This window comes from Bombus terrestris, chromosome 7, assembly GCF_910591885.1.
Source record: "Bombus terrestris chromosome 7, iyBomTerr1.2, whole genome shotgun sequence".
Lineage (NCBI taxonomy): Eukaryota > Metazoa > Arthropoda > Insecta > Hymenoptera > Apidae > Bombus > Bombus terrestris.
Genome location: NC_063275.1, coordinates 8,137,326 through 8,156,536, shown reverse-complemented (window position 1 = coordinate 8,156,536; position 19,211 = coordinate 8,137,326). Strand labels below are relative to the sequence as shown.

The 19,211-nt window shown below is 31.0% G+C and overlaps 1 protein-coding gene across 4 annotated transcripts in view; it reads right to left on the bottom strand.

The window, feature by feature from the left end:
• LOC100643217 (forkhead box protein O) overlaps positions 1-19,211 on the bottom strand; it is a 299,428-nt gene that overhangs the window by 94,887 nt on the left and 185,330 nt on the right. For 2 of the 4 annotated variants that reach the window (XR_001099296.3, XR_001099297.3), the window contains exon 7: positions 17,060-17,381. Coding sequence is in view for 1 of the 4 variants with exons in the window: in XM_012316077.3 (XP_012171467.1) it covers positions 17,160-17,381 (222 nt within the window). In the remaining 3 variants the exon portion in view is untranslated. Of the gene's footprint in view, positions 1-11,029; positions 17,382-19,211 lie in introns of those variants that run through there. The other 2 variants (XR_007224833.1, XM_012316077.3) reach the window with 2 other exon arrangements.

Here is a 19,211-nt window from a genome sequence, read left to right as displayed (position 1 = left end):
TGATTGGTCATTAGAAGAAGCTGAAAGTTACGGTGAACTATCGAACGATGTAGCGTTATTTCGAAATCACGCGGTACATGAGTCTAATTGAACGACTTCCTGCGGCCTCGCGTTAACGGTTAACAGATTTCGGATCCTGACGTGACTCGCGACCGACAATCCGAAACGAAGCGTCGACCAATTTTCCTCGCGTTGGAAAGTTCGAAGTGGGAGCAAAAAGAGCATGCTCGGTGAAAAAGAGCAAGACGAAAGGACAGAGCAGGAGTGTGGAGCCAGTTGGAATGAGATATGTAAAGACAAAGATAGATATCGAAAAAAGAGAAACATCGAGAGCGGAGACGAGACGGAGACACAGTGGAAAGAACGGGAAAACAGAGAGAGAGGGAGAGAGGGGGCGGAGAGAGAGAGAGGGAGAGAGAACAGGAGAGAAATGGAGTCGCTAGGTCGAAGTGGCGCGTAGGTAAAGGACGCGGGGGAGAGAGACGAAGAGGAAGGAGGTTGTCTAACAAGGATAGGTGGTGAGGGAAGAAGTCCCCCGGAGCTCTCCTCCACCAACTTTATAATTCTTGCGACGCTTTTGGGGAATGAGATTGTCGGCGTAGGAGTAGGGGTACAAAGGGGAGGTTTAAGGTAGTCTGCTGGCGCCAGTGACGTCTGCCGAATAGCTGCTGACTTCCAGACTCCTGCAGTTTCGGCTAAGTGGTTCCCTTTTGCCCCACTTGAACGTCTGTACACCTTCGACCCGCCTCCCCTTGTACCTATCCACTGTGAAGAATCACCGATTTTTATCGATTCATAACAACACTGCTTCAATTCACGTTTGTAAGTACTAGTGCACCGATAATATTGTAAGGAATGAAATTTGCTTTGAAGCATGGACCGACTAGAAATGATACATATACACTGATTCATCAAAATATTTGATGATAAAACATTTTTGTGGTCACATTGTACGTGTTAAACATAACACTTTGAAATTTCATTACAATGAGACACAACGACCACGATTGTATTTCTAAAATTTGAAACCAATCTGGGAATGTATATAGGAATTATAAAATATTTATTGCAAACGTACATTTAGAAAAAAATTAGTGTAGTATTTTTTTATATACCTTAATAGCTAAATAATTAATAAGCTGAGGATAGCCAACTCCTTTAATAACAAGAACGCTCGATAATATTTAATGCTAATACATATGCATGCCAGTTTCTTTATTCCTGAAATATGAAATTAGGATTCACTATAAATACAATAATTTAGTTTAGATATAATTGTGCAAAATTAAAGATTGAGAGTACGAGAAAAGCAGTGTTTTCGTACAATAGATAAAAAGGAATCTTATTATTATTGCTAAATTGAATAAAGACTGTTGTTTCCTTATAGTATAATGTGCATAATATTTTCATCTTTAATGCTACAAAAGCCTAAAAAAGACCTACAATGTGAAAAAGACACTTTCACTCCTACACCAATTTGACTGTTATCAATCATATCTAAAATTCTAGAAAAAATCATCCACAAAAGATAGAAAACAATTGTAACAGAAAAGAAATTTATTACTCATGCTACAACTCAACAAGTGCTCAGAGTTAATAATATCTTGGCAGGTGTGGAGAATAAAATGTACTGTATAGTAGTATTCCTTGACATTGAGAAACCTTTTATACGATCTGACATCAAGATTTACCATACAAAATAGCAACGAACTTCCCACTGCCCTACTACCGCCTACTCAAATCGTACTTAATCAATAGAACCTTCATAGCACAAATCCAAGACGGAAGTAGTAGCAGGGATTCTCCAAGGCAGAATGCTAAGACCAATTCTCTATGTACCATATATATACAGATATGTCTACTACCCATGAAATTAGTCTCTCAATATTTGCTGACGACACGTCCATCTTAGTACTCTGCGAAAGCGCAACAACAGCATCAAAAATACTTCAAGACACACTGGATAAGATACAAGAATATTTTAAAAAATGGAAGATAAAAGTTAAGAAGGAAAAATCTAACCATATCACATTCATATTGAAAAAGCAGATACCCTCCGGTTACGCTAAACGATAAGAATATACCATAATCGAAAGTAGTAAAATATCTCGGAATATACATACCTAGACAAGAGACTGACATGTAAACAGTACATACAAAAGAAGATAGAGCAAATGAAAACAACAAGAGAACACGTGTATTGGCTTACAAAAAGATACTCGCAGCTAAATTCTAAAAACAAACTATTAATATCAGAGTTGTCATAAAACCCATCGAGGACTTCGAACAACAGTTAATAGCCACATTAAAAAAGTAGAATCACTGCAGTCGATAATACTTTGTACATCTATGAATGCCTCGTGGTATGTTCGTAACGATGACCTCGGAAAAGATCTAGGTACTAAAACAGTCAAAGAAGAAATAGAATGCTTTGTAAACAAATTTAAAGCTTGACTGGAAAATCATCTAAATAGCCTATCTAGTAAACTGTACACATTAAATTTAGAGTGCGGAAAGCATAATACCCAAATGACCTGTCCATTACACAGTAATTTAATATTGCTAGCAACAGACTCAAACCCAGACACTGCCCAATGAGACAATCAAACGATCATATATCCTACAGCTTAAAACATTTCGCGTTAATTTTTGAGAAAATTGAAACACGGCAAATCATTTAAATTATTCCCCAATTTCACCCAGCAAAATAATTTCACTCCTCGCCGTCTAAAATGTTCTTAATACAATCGCCAGCATGTATCAGAAAATAATCAGAACGGTCGTATAAACACTGATTTTCCTAATTTCAAATTTTATCCTACACGCGAAGCGATAAATGAAATGGTGCTGTATGAAAAATTTGTATGATATCAACAAGGGTCGCAAGAAATGAAACTGTGCCCTTTTGCCAACAAGGTCTTTCCGTTCCGCTTTGTCAGTGTACTTCGCAGTTTGTACTCTAAGAGTTAATTTGCCTGTGATTGCCGAAGAAAAGAAAAGATTACGGGATCCATTGGGTCAGGCAAGCCCCGCGAATTTAATCTGTAACCAGAGAGAGGATAAATTTGTTGGTACGACAAGCTAAGCTGCGAATAGTTATGAAGTTGAGTCAAACGCAGGAAAACAAAAACGAACAATGCAAAAAGAACATCGATCCGGAACTAACGGAAAACGGCATTCGCGTTTCATACACCGAACAAACTGTAGGAATGCCGGAGGCGCTAATATGCCAGGGCGTAACAGAGGGGGGGGGGGTAGTGTGTTTTTTCGCCACGTCCACTGCTGAAAAATATTTTGCTGAAAGCTAATATCTATCCGGTCCGATATTCATCCGTGTAAATACTATCCACGTTCGTAGAGGCAACAAAGTAGCCTCTTCTGGTTTGCCGAATCTGCCGTAGAGTTCAGAAAAATGAACGCGATTCCGCATGCGGCTATGTATCACCATATTTTTCCAGACAGAACACGGCAGTGATAAAACATGTGTTACAATCGGCATGATAACGCAGTTTCGGCTACTCAACTTGCTATTTCTCTTTTTTCTTCTTTGTTTTATTTTTCCTTCTTTAGGCAGTGTAACTTTCGTTTGACGAATCACAATTACTTAGAAGAATACAACGAAATGTATACAAGCGTGTGAAAATAAGCTCGAACATTTATATACACCTTTTATGAAGATACTATATTATATGAAACATTTTTAATTTTTATTAGTACGGCTGCGAGGTATCGCGATTAGATTCATAAATTGAGGAAATATACAAGAATTTCAAGATACCTAGTGCAGGTATACATTTCGCAGAGATCACAAAAGTATTTAAACAGGCAACTATTTATTACATTAATAATTTCCAATATTATTATTCATAATTCCAAGTGAAACCACATTTGCACTTATTACTTACACTCCTCAACACAGTCGTCCTATAACTTGATATTTTTATAACACGGTTTTGACACAACACGGAACGAATTAACCGTGTTATAGAAGGATTGACTATATATGTTTGCATTAAATATCTTGTAATTTCAGGTTTGCTTTTATCACTCAGTTTGGTTTAACCCGACAATGTCATCATGACAGTCGTATCACATTATAGCGCTATTGAAATTTCAAAACGTCTTATGTAACATCTCCAATATGGAGATAAAGGCTTTTTATGGTAAATGTTCAGAAACTTTTGCAAGCTGGTATCTGTGATTTATGTGGACTACTAGAAATTGCCAACTTAAGTTATACTTTGATAAGTCAAATGAGAATGTTTTTATGAGAAGGATTCTTATAAGTTTAATTTTTGAATATTATAATATTTCACAGAAAGAAATCGTTTGTGTATAACAATAATATAGTACTTGACCCTTTTGTATGTAACTATGTTTATTTCTAAGATGGATTTTAAATATCTTCGTTGGTCTAGAATTTGCAAATGTGTTTTTTGATGTATTGTACAATGACAACAGAAGTGAATTGTAAATGTCGATATGATTGTGAAGTGAATTATGATTGTGAATAGAAATAGACGTATAAATGTGTTTTAAACTGTAATGTTAATAATCTTTGTTAATGTAATATTAATGTTAATAACTTTCCTTAGCTGGGTTATAAAATTAAAAAAGGGATTTATTTTTAACCAGGATTAACATTTGAAATATATTTCTCTGTTTAACAAAAATATCGAATGAATTAATCTGATCATATATATAAGTTATGTTGTGCATTCCATGTATATTCTATGTGTATAATAATGCATTTACTAATATAATATTATTTAATAATAATTTGACATTCGCATCTACCTTTTTAGTATTAATATACATAATATAAATGTTATACTTCTAACTTCTTACTTTATTTTCTTATTTCGCTTTCTGTTATATTACTTTCTTATTTTGCAACGTGTTTCTATTTTATTTTCTAGTACTGGAAATTATATATTAAAAGATATAATGTTAATTTTATTGGTTAATTTTTAGAATTGCAAATTAATGTTTAAGGAATCACTCTCCTTTCCTAAAGACATTGCAAATTCGACCACTAAAATAATGTATGCATTAAACAAACATGAATTCGCATCTATTGCTATAACCGAAGAAATTGCATTGCATTATGAAAGCACGAACTGCGCCTAGAAATTGCTAAACTTTTAAATTAAAACCATAAGTTAATGCGTTATTTTAAGAACGCCTAATACATTAATGCAATATGCATTAATATCGTTGAGTCAAATAGCACTTGTGGCCAAGTTTCAATGAATTCCTAAAAAAGCTGAACACTCAGAACTGCCTACGACTTTTCATCACTGAAACGAAACTTTTAGCGAATTGCTTTTCCTGTTCTGTTACTTCAGAAGAATAGTAATATGAAATTTTGATTTCTAAATCACGGTAAATCAATTACCAAACGGTTGTAAAATTTTATTTAACAATAAACAATACTCTTTTCTTTCACTTTCTTTCTCTTTCTTATACAGTAGAACTCCATTTATATGGATTTATCCAAACAATTCATATAATTGGAATTCACATAATAGGAGCTCACTAATTATCCCCACTACCTACAATTTTTCGTTCATATAACAGGAGCTCAGGTTCAGAGAAACGAATTCATCCAGAAAAAATTCTGTAAATCGGCTATTAACGAAAATTTTGTTTAGATAAATTGAATTCTATTGTACTATATATCACTTTATATCGATATATGTATTTTCCTGACAAAATTTAATTATGAACTATATTGGATGAGTAAAAGTACTCAATGCTTTTATTATACATATAATCATTCATTTTACTCGTAATTACTTTTATCCTTAAAACATAATTAGCTTGAAAAATAGTTAAATAAAATCATTTTCATGAGAACAAAATAAAAAATCCAAATATATGTAAAATAAGATAGAAATAAGTCCAAGATTTGAAATTTTATAAGTATTAACTTTTTCATACTAATGATATGTTATGTGTAACATGTCATTAGATACGAAATCGTAGATAAATCATAGAAAAGTCGTATTCGTTCGAATCAAATATAACGAACGATATCCTAAGGTCCATCTGCTTTTATTTGAAGACAAAGCAACAAATAAAATCATACCACATTTTCAATTTATTTCCATACAGTGAATTAAACTGTATTGTATTTAAAGCTTAATCATTTTTTGAATGCAATCATTTCAACACGATAACTCAGATCTTAAATTATTCTCTTTAATCAAAATCTACTGAAACGTATGCGACAGGAAAAATAATTTGTTTATTTTAGTTCTTTCATTATTTGTCTTCAATCGAATGATTTTTTATTCCAATATTATACCTGAATAAATATATTCAGAATTAACTGCGCAAATAATTTTTGAAATATACGAAACGAGAGCGTATAATACGGATCACGAGGGCGAATACTGCGAAAGCTGTAACACGTTCAATTAGAATAATGGCACTTTTGTAATATCATATGCGACGTTTAAAATTCGTGTGTAAAAGTATTACGTATTATTAGGTAAAAAAGTATATTGATACAACTTAGTTTTGGTATAAATCGAATTCACTTCCAATATGTTAACTTTAGGATACAAATAGTCAAATAATCTATCAATATTATAATTTAATACTCAAAATAATTAATCCTTAATTTTATGAAACAAGTTTGTTTAATTAAAATAGATATTAAAATATTTAAAAATTAAACTTATAATATTTTTATTAAATGTAGATTTTATTTAGTGTATATTTTATATAGCGTACAGGATCAGTGCTAATGCTTTATTATTCTTTATTATTATTTTGTATTCACACTTGAAAGAGTAGTACATCCTTTTCAGTCTTCTATCATTATCCTTCGTAATATTATTTCACACCTACATTCATAATTTAACATGTCCACGCGGTCTACAAATCGCGAAAGACACATTTTCTTAATTTAAATTATTCTTATAACTTACCAAAGTTTCATAATAATTACCACCTATAGTAATTTATTTATGGATAAACTGATAAGAAAGACGAAAAATGAACTAGCGATTATATGGGAAACAATGGAAACAGGCAGTTCTTCCAGGCATACAAGATGCGGCCGAAGATTATGTAGAAGTAAGCACCAGGTGATTGCTTATGAAAAAAAAACTAAGAAAAAAATATAGAACAAAATTTTGTCCTCTGAAATTTGATTTTTGAGAAATTCAAGTTTCAAAATTTGTTAATTATGCTTATACTTGGCTAACTACCGGTTGGATATGAATAAACAATTAATAGGATGTTATTGTAGATAAGAAAATAAATAAACAATGTAGAACAAAATTGTTCCGTTTAAGGCTTCATTTTCATGAAAATAGAGTTTGAATATGTTTTGTTAAGAATCGGCCTAGTACATGCGTATGGTAAATTTTCAAATTTATTTTTGCCGGAAACAAATCTTATGAAAACATTTTATTCTACATTTGCGATATATTCTCACACGTACAATAACCTTCAATAACCATGTTCAAGTATACTTGATAAATTTTTCGAAATCGACTTTTACAAAAATCAATCTTCGAACGAAAAAATTTAATTTTATATCTTCTACATATCTTTTTTATAAGAAATCACTTAGTGTCTTCTTGAGATAACTTTCAGCCGCACCTTTCATGTACGGAATATGTACATACATAAAGTTACTTACATTCATAGTGTTCCACTGTTTAAAATACTATAATTTTTTTAAGATTGGACCAAACGACTTCAGTTCTTTTAAGAAGTTAGATAGATAGGTTTACTGGATTATGTATGAAAAAAATGTTGAAAAAATTAAAATTGCAATCGATCGGAATCGCAAACAAAATAATAAAGGTTGTCTTTTTACAAAATTTGTATCTGTCTGCAATTCAATTTTCATAAATTTAAACAATGCGTTTTGTAGATTTATGTCAATTATACTTATATGTTGAAAATCTCATCGAAATCGGTTAACGTTGTTATGAACTAGAGTATTAAAAATGCTGAAAATTGCAGTTTTTCACGACTTTCGGCTTATAACAGTAATAAATTTAAATTCTTACGTATTTCGATACCTGTCGCTTGTTTCTGTATCAACCGATTTCGATGAAATTTTCAGTATGTATACAACTAATATTAGTCTACAAAACGTATTGTTTAAATTTTCAGGTTCAAATAAAAAGGTTGTAAAATGTAATATTTTTACTATTATTTTTATTATTATCTTTGCTATTTTCTTTGCGATTCCGACTAATTATAGTTTTTTCAAAATTATTCTTACACATGGTCTAGCAAACTAATCCTTTTAACTTCTCAAAGAAGCTCGAATCGTCTGGTCCAATCGTTAAAAAAGTTATTTTGTTTTAAACAATGGCCAAATGGCCAAGTATGAGTGCAAGTAACGGTATATCAATGTACAGGATGTCTCATTTGAATCTTCCAAAGCAGATATCTCGAAAAATACGAGAAATATAATAAATTGTTTCAAACGATAGTTGTGGCACATTGAGCGGCACAGATTGTACTGTCACGTATTTGACCTTGCGATGATACTAAAATCTTTCATAGAGTAACTTTGAATTTTTAAATTGGAACCAATATTTTTAAGTATAATACATCATCTTACGGTTGACGTCGTATATTTTTAAAACTCTACCTAAATACAAATTTGAAATACCGCCGACATTAGGGCAACAATGTACATCATATTGGCTCTAAAGAGAGCAGATTTTGTTTGTATGTGTGTGTTTCACTGCACTGATATGGTTTCTATTGTAATAGCTATTTGAATTCTCGGCCATTGAGATCATCTCGATCACATTCTCATTAGTGCACAAGTTTATCCGTTTTCATTTGGTAGATTGTTTTATATGGGGCTATTTAAAACCCTTTGAGTGCTGAATACTCGCGGCCTATGCGGTCCGTACGGACGGCGCGCGTCTAGCGCTGACGATCGCTGTGGACGGAATACTTTTTCGTTAGACTGAACTCTTTTGATTGACTATTCAAGGCGCAAATCGTAATAAGTTATAGTAATTCTTTTGCACGAGATTAAATGATTCAAGAGCGTTATTTTTTAGTTATTTTTAATTATTTATTATAAACATTGAAATTTACAGTTAACTAGAATTTGGGTAATAAACTAGAAAACAATAAACTAGAAAACTAAATTTAGCAAATATAACACAAGTTAATAATTTAGTTGTGTGTAAAAAATTCAGTGCTTGAGAAAACTAAAAAAACCAGATGTAGAGTTTTCTTACAAGTGGTGACCACTTCAACAATAACGAGGCACTATTGGCATTTGTTTACTGCCGTAAGGAATGCATTTATATTTATTTCACACAAACGTAATAGTATTACTTCTGCGTAGGTGTTCGGAAAAATTGAAAAACTCATACATGCATCCTTAGTCCATGCCGGGCACTTACAGAAAACGCATATATATGTCCTTAGTCCACACCGATAGCTTTCGCCAGACACCTATATGCGTCCACAGCACTCAAAGGGTTAAAGAATCATATTTATCAAGTTGAACCAACAGCACTTGAAGATATGAAAAGTAGGATTGTTTATACGCATCAAAATCTATCAGCTATAACACTGAACAGGGTAGAAAAATCCTTCTGAAAACGAATAAATTTATACATTAAGGCAGATGGAAGTCGAGGAGATGTCCTTAGCTCCAACAAATTCAGAGGAGATAGTTTCTATATTCTTCACTCAGTTTTATACTTTATGGATAAATTCAACGTGTTCTTCGTTTGTTCTAAAGCGGATACTAAATGACCACGAATCAGAGAATACTTCTTTCAGGATGTAATGTAACAACGTTCGGCTGTATAAGTAGGTATACAGTACATTCATTTAAATATTTTCATCTTATCTATAATTAATTAAATATACATCTTATACATAATTAATTAAAAGGATCAAAAATAACATACAACGCGATATAAGTGAAAGTTCACAATTTAAAATCTTTTAAAAAATATGTAATGGTGCCTCTTTCCGTCACTAATAGCCATGTTGTTTATGCAAAGTTAATCTTTGAATAAGGAGAAAAAGTAATCTTTTAAGATAGCCAGTAGAAAAAGAAGGCAGGTCATGTTCTGCTTCTTTACCGCAGGCAAAGTCTGCACGGCAAAGTATTGTTCCTAAACAAAAGGATGGCGAGAACATTACTTTCGTATCCATTAACGCGACAAGCAGACACAGAATGCTATAATTACACCGCACACTTGTGCATGTCGGAGATTAAAAGGCGGCACGTGTATCGACCGAATAAAAAATTGTGTTAACGCATAGCGACGAGTAACAAGAAAGGATTTCATCAAGAAATCATGTTATACCTTTCTTCTCTCTAATCAGTAAGAGAAAAGGACGGTTATGCAGAAAAATGAGTTTTTAATCCTCCTATTTTACGTGTCAACGAACAACACTGGCGCGTTTTCGAGCCTCTATGTGCGACGAAATCACGGTGGGTTACAAAAACAAAATCGCAACAAATTCCGATGCGCAATCAGCGTACGTGTTCCGAGTAAAAAGCGGCAGAGTCGATCGTAACATAAGCCCCCAATGTGTCATGATTTTCGGAATTATACGAACGCTCGTTTAAAACCAGCCCGATTAACGCGAATCAACTTATTAGTGCTCGATATTCGCAAATCAGAATTACAATTCGTTGGCTCTTTTTCAGCTTTTTTTTCATTTCGGCATTCTCGATGAACCTAGCTGAATGGAGCCCAGAGTACAGATCGTTCGCGAAAATCAGTCGTATTTTTCGCACCCCATGTGTTTAACCACCTTTCCTCAGATATTACGCTCTTAATCTTGAATCATTGATTAATCGCCAACGATTGAGCGAACTGTATGGATAGAATGAATAGAATGAATCCTAAGTTTTGGAAACTTCCATGGTATTTCTCAAAGTATCCTGTTCTTTTATAAAGCATTCTCGCTTCTTATTAAAAGCAGAGTATTTAGTGATAATTAAATTGGCTTGATAGGAAGACATAAAGAATGAACTCAATGTGTCTAATATTATGAAGATGAGTAATTTATAAGTTATATTTGTTTTATTTAATAAGAGAAGACACAAATTTTATTTTCATATGATTTATATATCTCTTACATAGCGTTTTTGATTTAGAACAACATATTGTTTAGTAAAACTTAAGCGAGACGAAAAAGTAAGTTAAATATTTACTAGCTTAAGTAAAGCTAATGGTGGATTTATACAAAGTTTTAAAATTAAAGTTCTTAAATGGCGATATCTACATTATTTAGTAATCGTTTTTGCAACTAATTGATAATTGTCTATATAAGAATACTAGAAATTATGTATTACCATTTTTTAGGAAGATAAGTGATACATTTGTTGAAAAATAGAAACTTTCTTTATAATCAAATAATAGGGACTTTCTTCTTTATTGTCTCTCCTATGGGGTTACAGGACTTCCCTTTACATCTAATACACGCTTTGACACAACTCCATACAAAAGAATTACGCCTTACAAGTATCTTTACATCATACATCATACAAAGTCACGGTGGTGTTTGTACACTTTTCGAAACTTTTGATGTATATATTATACAAAACACTTTGAAATTTCACTAGTAGTATAACGAGACACGACTATGGTGATTATATTGGTAAAATCAGAGGCGTATTTGAAAATGCATATACAGAAATTAGGAGACGTAATATAAGTATTGGAATATACTTCGCAAAGAGTATCAAAGTATGTACTTGAACAGTCAATTACTCACTATATCAATAAGCCATAATATTTAGTGAGACTACTTTTATCAATAATTGTATGTTTAATGCTACTATTCATAGTGAATATACAATAACTTTTTATTAAATGTATGTTCGCAGTAAGTGTCTTATAACTTGTACATACATTCTCGAGTCGGTTTCAAATACTACTATAATGGCAATAATTGTATCTCATTTCAGTCCTAACGAAATTTCAAAAAGTTTCACGTAATGGAAATAATGTAATCATTCAAATACTTCCGCGCGCCATATATATTCAATGTGACATAATGAAAGAGGTGAACATCTTTCTGAACTACATTTTGTTATTTTAGTAAGCACTTACGTATTTGAATGTATGGGGTAAAGCTCTCTTAACTGCTTCAGAAGCATGGACAAGATATCCCGCGACACAATATCGTTCGTACGTACGAGGGCACAGACGAGTTATTCCGCGACACAATATCGTTTGTATGTACGATGCTACGGATGAGTTATCCCGCGACACAATATCATTCGTACTACGCCACGGATGAGATATCCCGTGACTCTGTCTTTCTGTAATTACAACTCTCGTCCTAATAAACTAACACACGAGATATCTCGTCCGTAACGTAGTACGAACGATATTGTGTCGCGAGATGACTCGTTCGTGGCATAGTATGAACAATATCGTGTCATGAAATATTTCGTCCGTGGTTGTGAAGCGGTAAAAGGTGTTGCTAACTATAAAAATCACATAGAAAATTGTTTCTACGTATTCCTTGATGCTTTTCAATCACGTAAAAAGTTTCTTCGATCCAAAATGTATCGTGAAATGTTTTTTGCGAACAGCAAAGCATCGTCTAACAGAAAAAGTTAAACGGTTTGTTTACACATTTTTTCCATGCACGTGTACAAATGTTTTCGACATAATTCGACGGCGAGCGAAATGTAATTGTTATCGAGTCCAAGTCAATACCGATTTTGGACAAAACACAGGTGAATGCGCGGTGCTATATAAATGTGGTGGCACGTACGAAACATCATATAAAAAGGGTGAGCGCGTTGGCCGCAGAGAGGACAAGGTACGAGGAAGCGATTTATTAAATACTGTACCGGTGAGCATTGTTATGGCACGGTTGTGCAAATATTATTTTACCTATACGGCGATCAACGTTATCCACAACCGCTGCTCGCTACATGTCGTTATTGGACAAACTTCGAACTACACACATTAGCAAAGATTTCGGTCGATAGAAAGAAAAAAAGGAAGAAATACATGAACATGCAAACATATGATTGGGTAATTTAGTATTTTCCTATTGAAAAACCTCTATATGCGAAGAAATTGCGGAAAACGAAGGAACATCTAAGCACATGGACGTATGTACAGTAATGTACATTTCTCCACAAGTATTAGCACACCTATTAGTTTTATATAAAATGTGATAATTACTTCAGATTATCAAGGAAGAAATTAATGAATCAGAATTTGGGTGCAGTTGTTATTCAGTACACATATACAGATCGTAAAAATTTGTTAAAACTATGTGTAAGAGTTATAATAATATGTATATGTTGGCCACTACAAACATTATTATTTGAAAAAATTTCGAGATAGATTAGATAAGAAACTTCAAAAAATTTATTCGGCATTTGAATTTGCATTGTGCAATCATTTTTGTGATAACAATAAATGGTATCGGATAATAGTAACTATAAAAATATAAATATCAAAATTGATCAAAGCAATGATTGAAAAATATGACAGGTATGCAGAACGAAAGAATTAATTTTATTACAGCAAAAAAATTTATTAAATCACTATTATAATGTATCATGTTATTATTTCAAACGAGATATGTAACAATTATTAAAGGTTATGACGATTTCTCAATAACTTTCCAGGTTTCCTTAAATTTCTGTAAGTGTTATAATAAGTTTTGTGAATGAGATTGATTAGAAAGTCAATTTAAAATGTAAATTTTCCTAAACATATATAAACTGAGCGTTTATGAATAGTACTTTCTTAATTGATAATACATTGGAATTTCGATTATCAAGATACTTATTAATAAAATGATCATTAATAGAGAATTTGGTAATGGTTTCTTGTATTTGGAAAACGAGAATAGAAATTAAAAGAAAAAAAGAATTAGAAAAACAGAAACTGTTAAATTTTTACCAAAAAATTTCCTGTTCCCGTTTAATATTGATATTTAGAAAATAATCTAACATAAATGAATATAAATATGTATCTCATATGAAGACGAATGATGCTCTATTCCATACAGCTCGGATAATCAAGTGAGAAGTTGTAGCTTGTGAGTTTCTGTTGCACAAACAATTTTTGCAATTTTGCCTACAATAGGCATATTTTATCAAATTCGCTCTTATTTATTTGTTATGTTGTCTTAGATATAAATATGAGCTTGTTACTGTTATGCAGCAGAATTTCTTAGCATTAATGACCTGCAAAATTGCGCTCTAATTAGAGAATTTAGAGAATTAAAATGTAAGTTACAGAAAGTATACTATCTATTGTAGGAAAACTTATTATTGAGATTTTAAACATTTCATTTAAAAATTAATGGATAATAGTAATTATCCTCTATACCGTCCTGATATTGTGCTGTCCAATTATCATTTGATCAAATTATAAAGTTAAAAAAGAACAGTTTAGGAAAAAAGCACAATATTAGCTCTGAGAATTAAGTGTATAAGTAATGGAAAAATATTTTAATAAACAAAAACGGAAAATTGTATAGCCTCAGATTAAATCAATGTTTCGACATATAGTCTCAAATAATAAAAAATGTTACACTGAATATTAGTAAATTTAATAAACTTATAAAATTAATAAATTTTAATTAAAAGAGTCGTTTCTTTTACCTCGAAAATCTCACACAAAACTTTCCATCTAACTACCTAATAGATAACATATTCTTTCAGACATATAGGCCAGAAAATCTGATTAGAGATCATTTCTTCATTGATAATCTTTTAATGATTATATGTTACTGTCTAGCTTCGTTCTTCTCCAAGAAGCTAAAACAGATTATTCTATAATGATTTTCTAATAGCATGTCTTTAATAGTTCTCTTGAGGCTAAAATTTCGATTGAAAGTTAGTAATGAATGAAACTACTGTCTTTGACCTTTTTCTGAACCTGTCATATGATAAAGTTGTCATAAAATTATATTGTGATCTGATTTATCATTATTTATATGATTTATCATATTATTTTAATTATAGTTATTGTTTTTTGACGTATATGCCACATAATGTAATCGATGTTCAACTTCACTGTATTTTCGTTAGAGCAGATATGATTTATAGTGTAAAATATAGTATTATAAATGAAATAACTATTACAATTATTATTCATAAAAATATGTTATAGCATACAAATGAGACATTTCTGCTTTTTATTTAAATTGTTCATTCTTAAATATTGATTTTTCTGTCTGGCATGAATTCATGAATTTGAATTATTGACAATAAGATAGCTTTGAGTACAGATTTTTATAATCGATGGTTATTGTATTAGTTACACTAAACAAGTATAATTTGTTATAAAAACGATGAAAACAGGAAGGAAATATTTATTCCACAAATTATAATCATCAATACAAAATAATTTATTTCTATAGATGCCTTTAATTTATAGAAAATAAAATTTGACAATATTTTACAAAAATTAGTTTGTATTTCTCGCGCTTTAAAAGTTAAAATCAAATATGCTTTAATCGTTTGCAAAGAATTCAATATACAGGTAGGTTATTATTTTTACAAATATTAGGTATAAACGTGGTAAATATTCATAACGAGACTACAAATAAACATACATCCCCACATGCATTTTACTTTTTTAAAACAAAGACAAACATCGCAAAAATTGAATTTACGTGTACAAATTACTATTTCTATAATTCTTATATATTTCTAGTGTATAGTTTGTTAATATAATTAAAACATATGTATTTATAAATAGACGCTTACTTTATTTAAAATTGTATCAATTGATATTAAGGTTTCAAATTAATAATATATCTTTCACTTCACATCAAACCATCTTTAGTATGTGATACTTGAAATTAATTTGATATACAAAATTACATTTTCAAATGTCTTGAGGAACAATTTTCTTATTTTACTGCATTTTGTTTCTTTATTAAATCACTATTTAACTGATAAGCTTATAAAATTGAATTTCTTATCTAAACAACAGATTTCAAGATTGAGCAAGGATAGGGAAAAAGACAAAAGTAAAAGTCATTAACGCATTAACTAACCAAACTATTTAGCATGTACATATTTTTAATGATGTCAAGTAATTTACATTATTTACGATATACTTGGTTTTTTTTCCTTTCCTCTTCATCTTTCAATTATTTTTATACGTTTTTATGGATAAAAATTTATGCAAAGTTGTCATATAACTCCGTTAAATTTCTCTATGTGACCAACAAAATATTGTTTGCATATGAAGATTGATAAAAAATACTACGAAAGAATTGTGTTCTCTCTTAAAAAATACTTTTAATTAATTTTTAACAATACTATTCCAACTATTAACCATTAAAACAGCCCTTAGATTTAGATCTCGGACTTGCGCGTTATTTAATTTACGTTTCATCTTCACGCCTCTAAATAATTTCTTGATGCGTAGTCACGTCATTTTGTGACTATTGATAAGAATAAATGGCGATAAGCCCATAACAATAAAAAAATGTATATCTTTATTAGCCTATTAACCGGGCACAATGTCTTAGGCATAATAATTTCGAAGTCCACCATTTTTTTACATGCTAAAAATAAAAAGTTAAAAATTTTCATTCCTACTGAAAATAATTTATATCGCATTGAAATTCGTAAGGATCTAAATTGACATACACAACAGAAATTTATTTTTATTCACTTTTAAAGACTAAAGATTTTATTGAAATCTAGATCTCACTTTAATAGAAAGCTGGACTTTTGGCATGTTAATAAAACGTTTAACGTAAAATTGCATATTAATATGCATATTAATAATTAATTCTTATTTTCTTTTATCTTAAATTTTCTAATGATAGAACAATATAATTCGAAAATAATCCAAAAAACGTAGAGGCGTTAATATCCCATTAACAAGTTAAAAATGAAAGTATTATGAAAGAAATAGCTAGTGTTTATCTCATAGGCGGTACAAGTGTCATTTGTGCTATATATTCTAAAAAAATCTACCTTTTTTAAATGTTTTTAATAGAAAATTCCTAGTAATTTTTTACCATTCCTCATGTTCGACGTATCACAGAACTGATCTGTATAATTCTTTGAAATAAATGATACTTGACTCACCGATGAACTGTCCCTCGGGCTGTCCGTGGAAATTCTCTTGTCCGTCTAGTAATGACGATGACAGGGACGACGGGGGTGTCGAGGGCAGTGGGGTCCACTGCTAGTGAACCCAAGAGGGAGAAGCAGCAGGAGTCGCTGCGTTGGTGCTCACGTAAACTCCTGCGGGCGCGTTTCCAGCCGTCGTGCCAACCACGTTGTTTTGGGACACGGTACCGTTCTGACCAACGTTACTGTCGCTCACTTGGATCGCAGCCGTGCCCATCACACCTTGCTGGAAGTTAAAGTCTAACGTCCCGTCCATTGACAATTCGTGTTTGATCACCTGAAATCGTTCAATGTTCAAGATTAGTATAAACCAATAATTATAAGTTTCGTATAATTCACTTTTCATTACCCCCTTAGTATAATTGTAATCAATTGAAACATTTCTTTAAAATGACTTTTTATTTGTCCGTAATAAGAAATAATCATTGATTTGGTCAGCTTTGACGCATCGAGTAGATGGACTAATGAACTGATATGAAGACATTTTCCGGAAAACTTGATCAGATAGAGTTGAAAATATACTGTTTCGTGCAAAAGCGATTATGTTTTAACACGATAGAGATCTTAAATATACAGCACGAAATGTTCACAATAGCTGATGACATGACAATTAGGTACTAAGAGAAGACGATTTGACGTTTTAATGAAAGAATAAAGATGTAAGAATTAAATTCGAAAATATGTTTACAATATATCAATGGATAGACACAATATACATTATTTTTCTAAAAATATAGATCATATTACTAATTTAATTATCCTGTGAAATGTGTTATGTTTATATAAATATAATTAAAAATTCATAATTAATTGCTGCTTGGTAATAAAAAAATACAATCAACGGAGTAAACATACAACTAATAATTAACAGAGTCATAAATGTATGAAAATAAAATTCTTTGTCACATTAATTTTCTTATTTCACAATAACTGTGTATAAGATACTTCAAAAATTCAAACAGAAATTAAATATGAAATTTCATTAGTGTGCGTAATTAATTTTAAATTTATTTGCATAATATTATCTTCTGAAAGCTATTACGCTTTCCTGTTAATCAATTAAGATTATCAAGTATTAAGTAAATGTTATTGGAAAATTTAAAATGAATTAAAATTAAGCATTCACAAATTATAGAAGATCATGTAAGTATCAATTAAAGAAATACAAAGAAAAAATACTTGAAAATTTAAATATTTTAATATAACTGTAAAGTTTCCAATACTTGACTATTTTCTTGTGAATAATTTTACAAATATTACATTGATCACTAATGATACTTGCTTTTTATCATTTAAAATCGTATGAATTGCCAGAGTTATTAACAATTATTTTTTGACTAGTTTTTTTATTAAAATAAGGCACATATGTATTCTCGTATTTGCGAGAGGTTTGTTTTAAGGTTCCCAGCAAGACGTTGTTTTTGAGACAATCGCTCTAAGGTGCTCACTCTAAGGATCACGTTTACAAATATGACCTCCTATTATAAATAAAGTTGTGTTAAAAAACGTTGGCTGAGCATATTTCCTAACAGAAGATTATTAATTTGAAGATATTTCAGTATTAATTATTAACTTTAAGTCCCACATTGTGTAAAATTTGACGATTTATCCGAATTTGAGAAAAAATATTAGACATTCTATTTAAAAAACTGAAGGTGACCCTAATATCTCGTTAAAAAAAAAGGTAAGAAAAAAATATATTAGGGCACTGTATGACCTTCTACATATTATACAACTTCTGTTTGAAATATGTTTTCGTACAACGAATAAATTACGAGTTATATACTTCGTCACGTTAGGAGACTTACTCTCTATATATATATCCTGTTTCATTGTTGAACAAAAATTTTAGTTCTACGAAAATAATCCTAATCAAAACTATTTCTCATAACAATAACTTTATCAAGAATACCTTGTTAAGCGAGCAAGGCTATCTTCGCAATCTTTAGAGTAAAGTACTTATTATAGGATCATCATTGTTTCTTCAAACAATAAATCATATATCGACATGATTTCGTACGATAACAGCATTGAAGAAGATATTTTGAAGAAGATTGATATCTTTAAGTATCTATTGATTACTTCTTTTATCTATTTAATGAAAAAT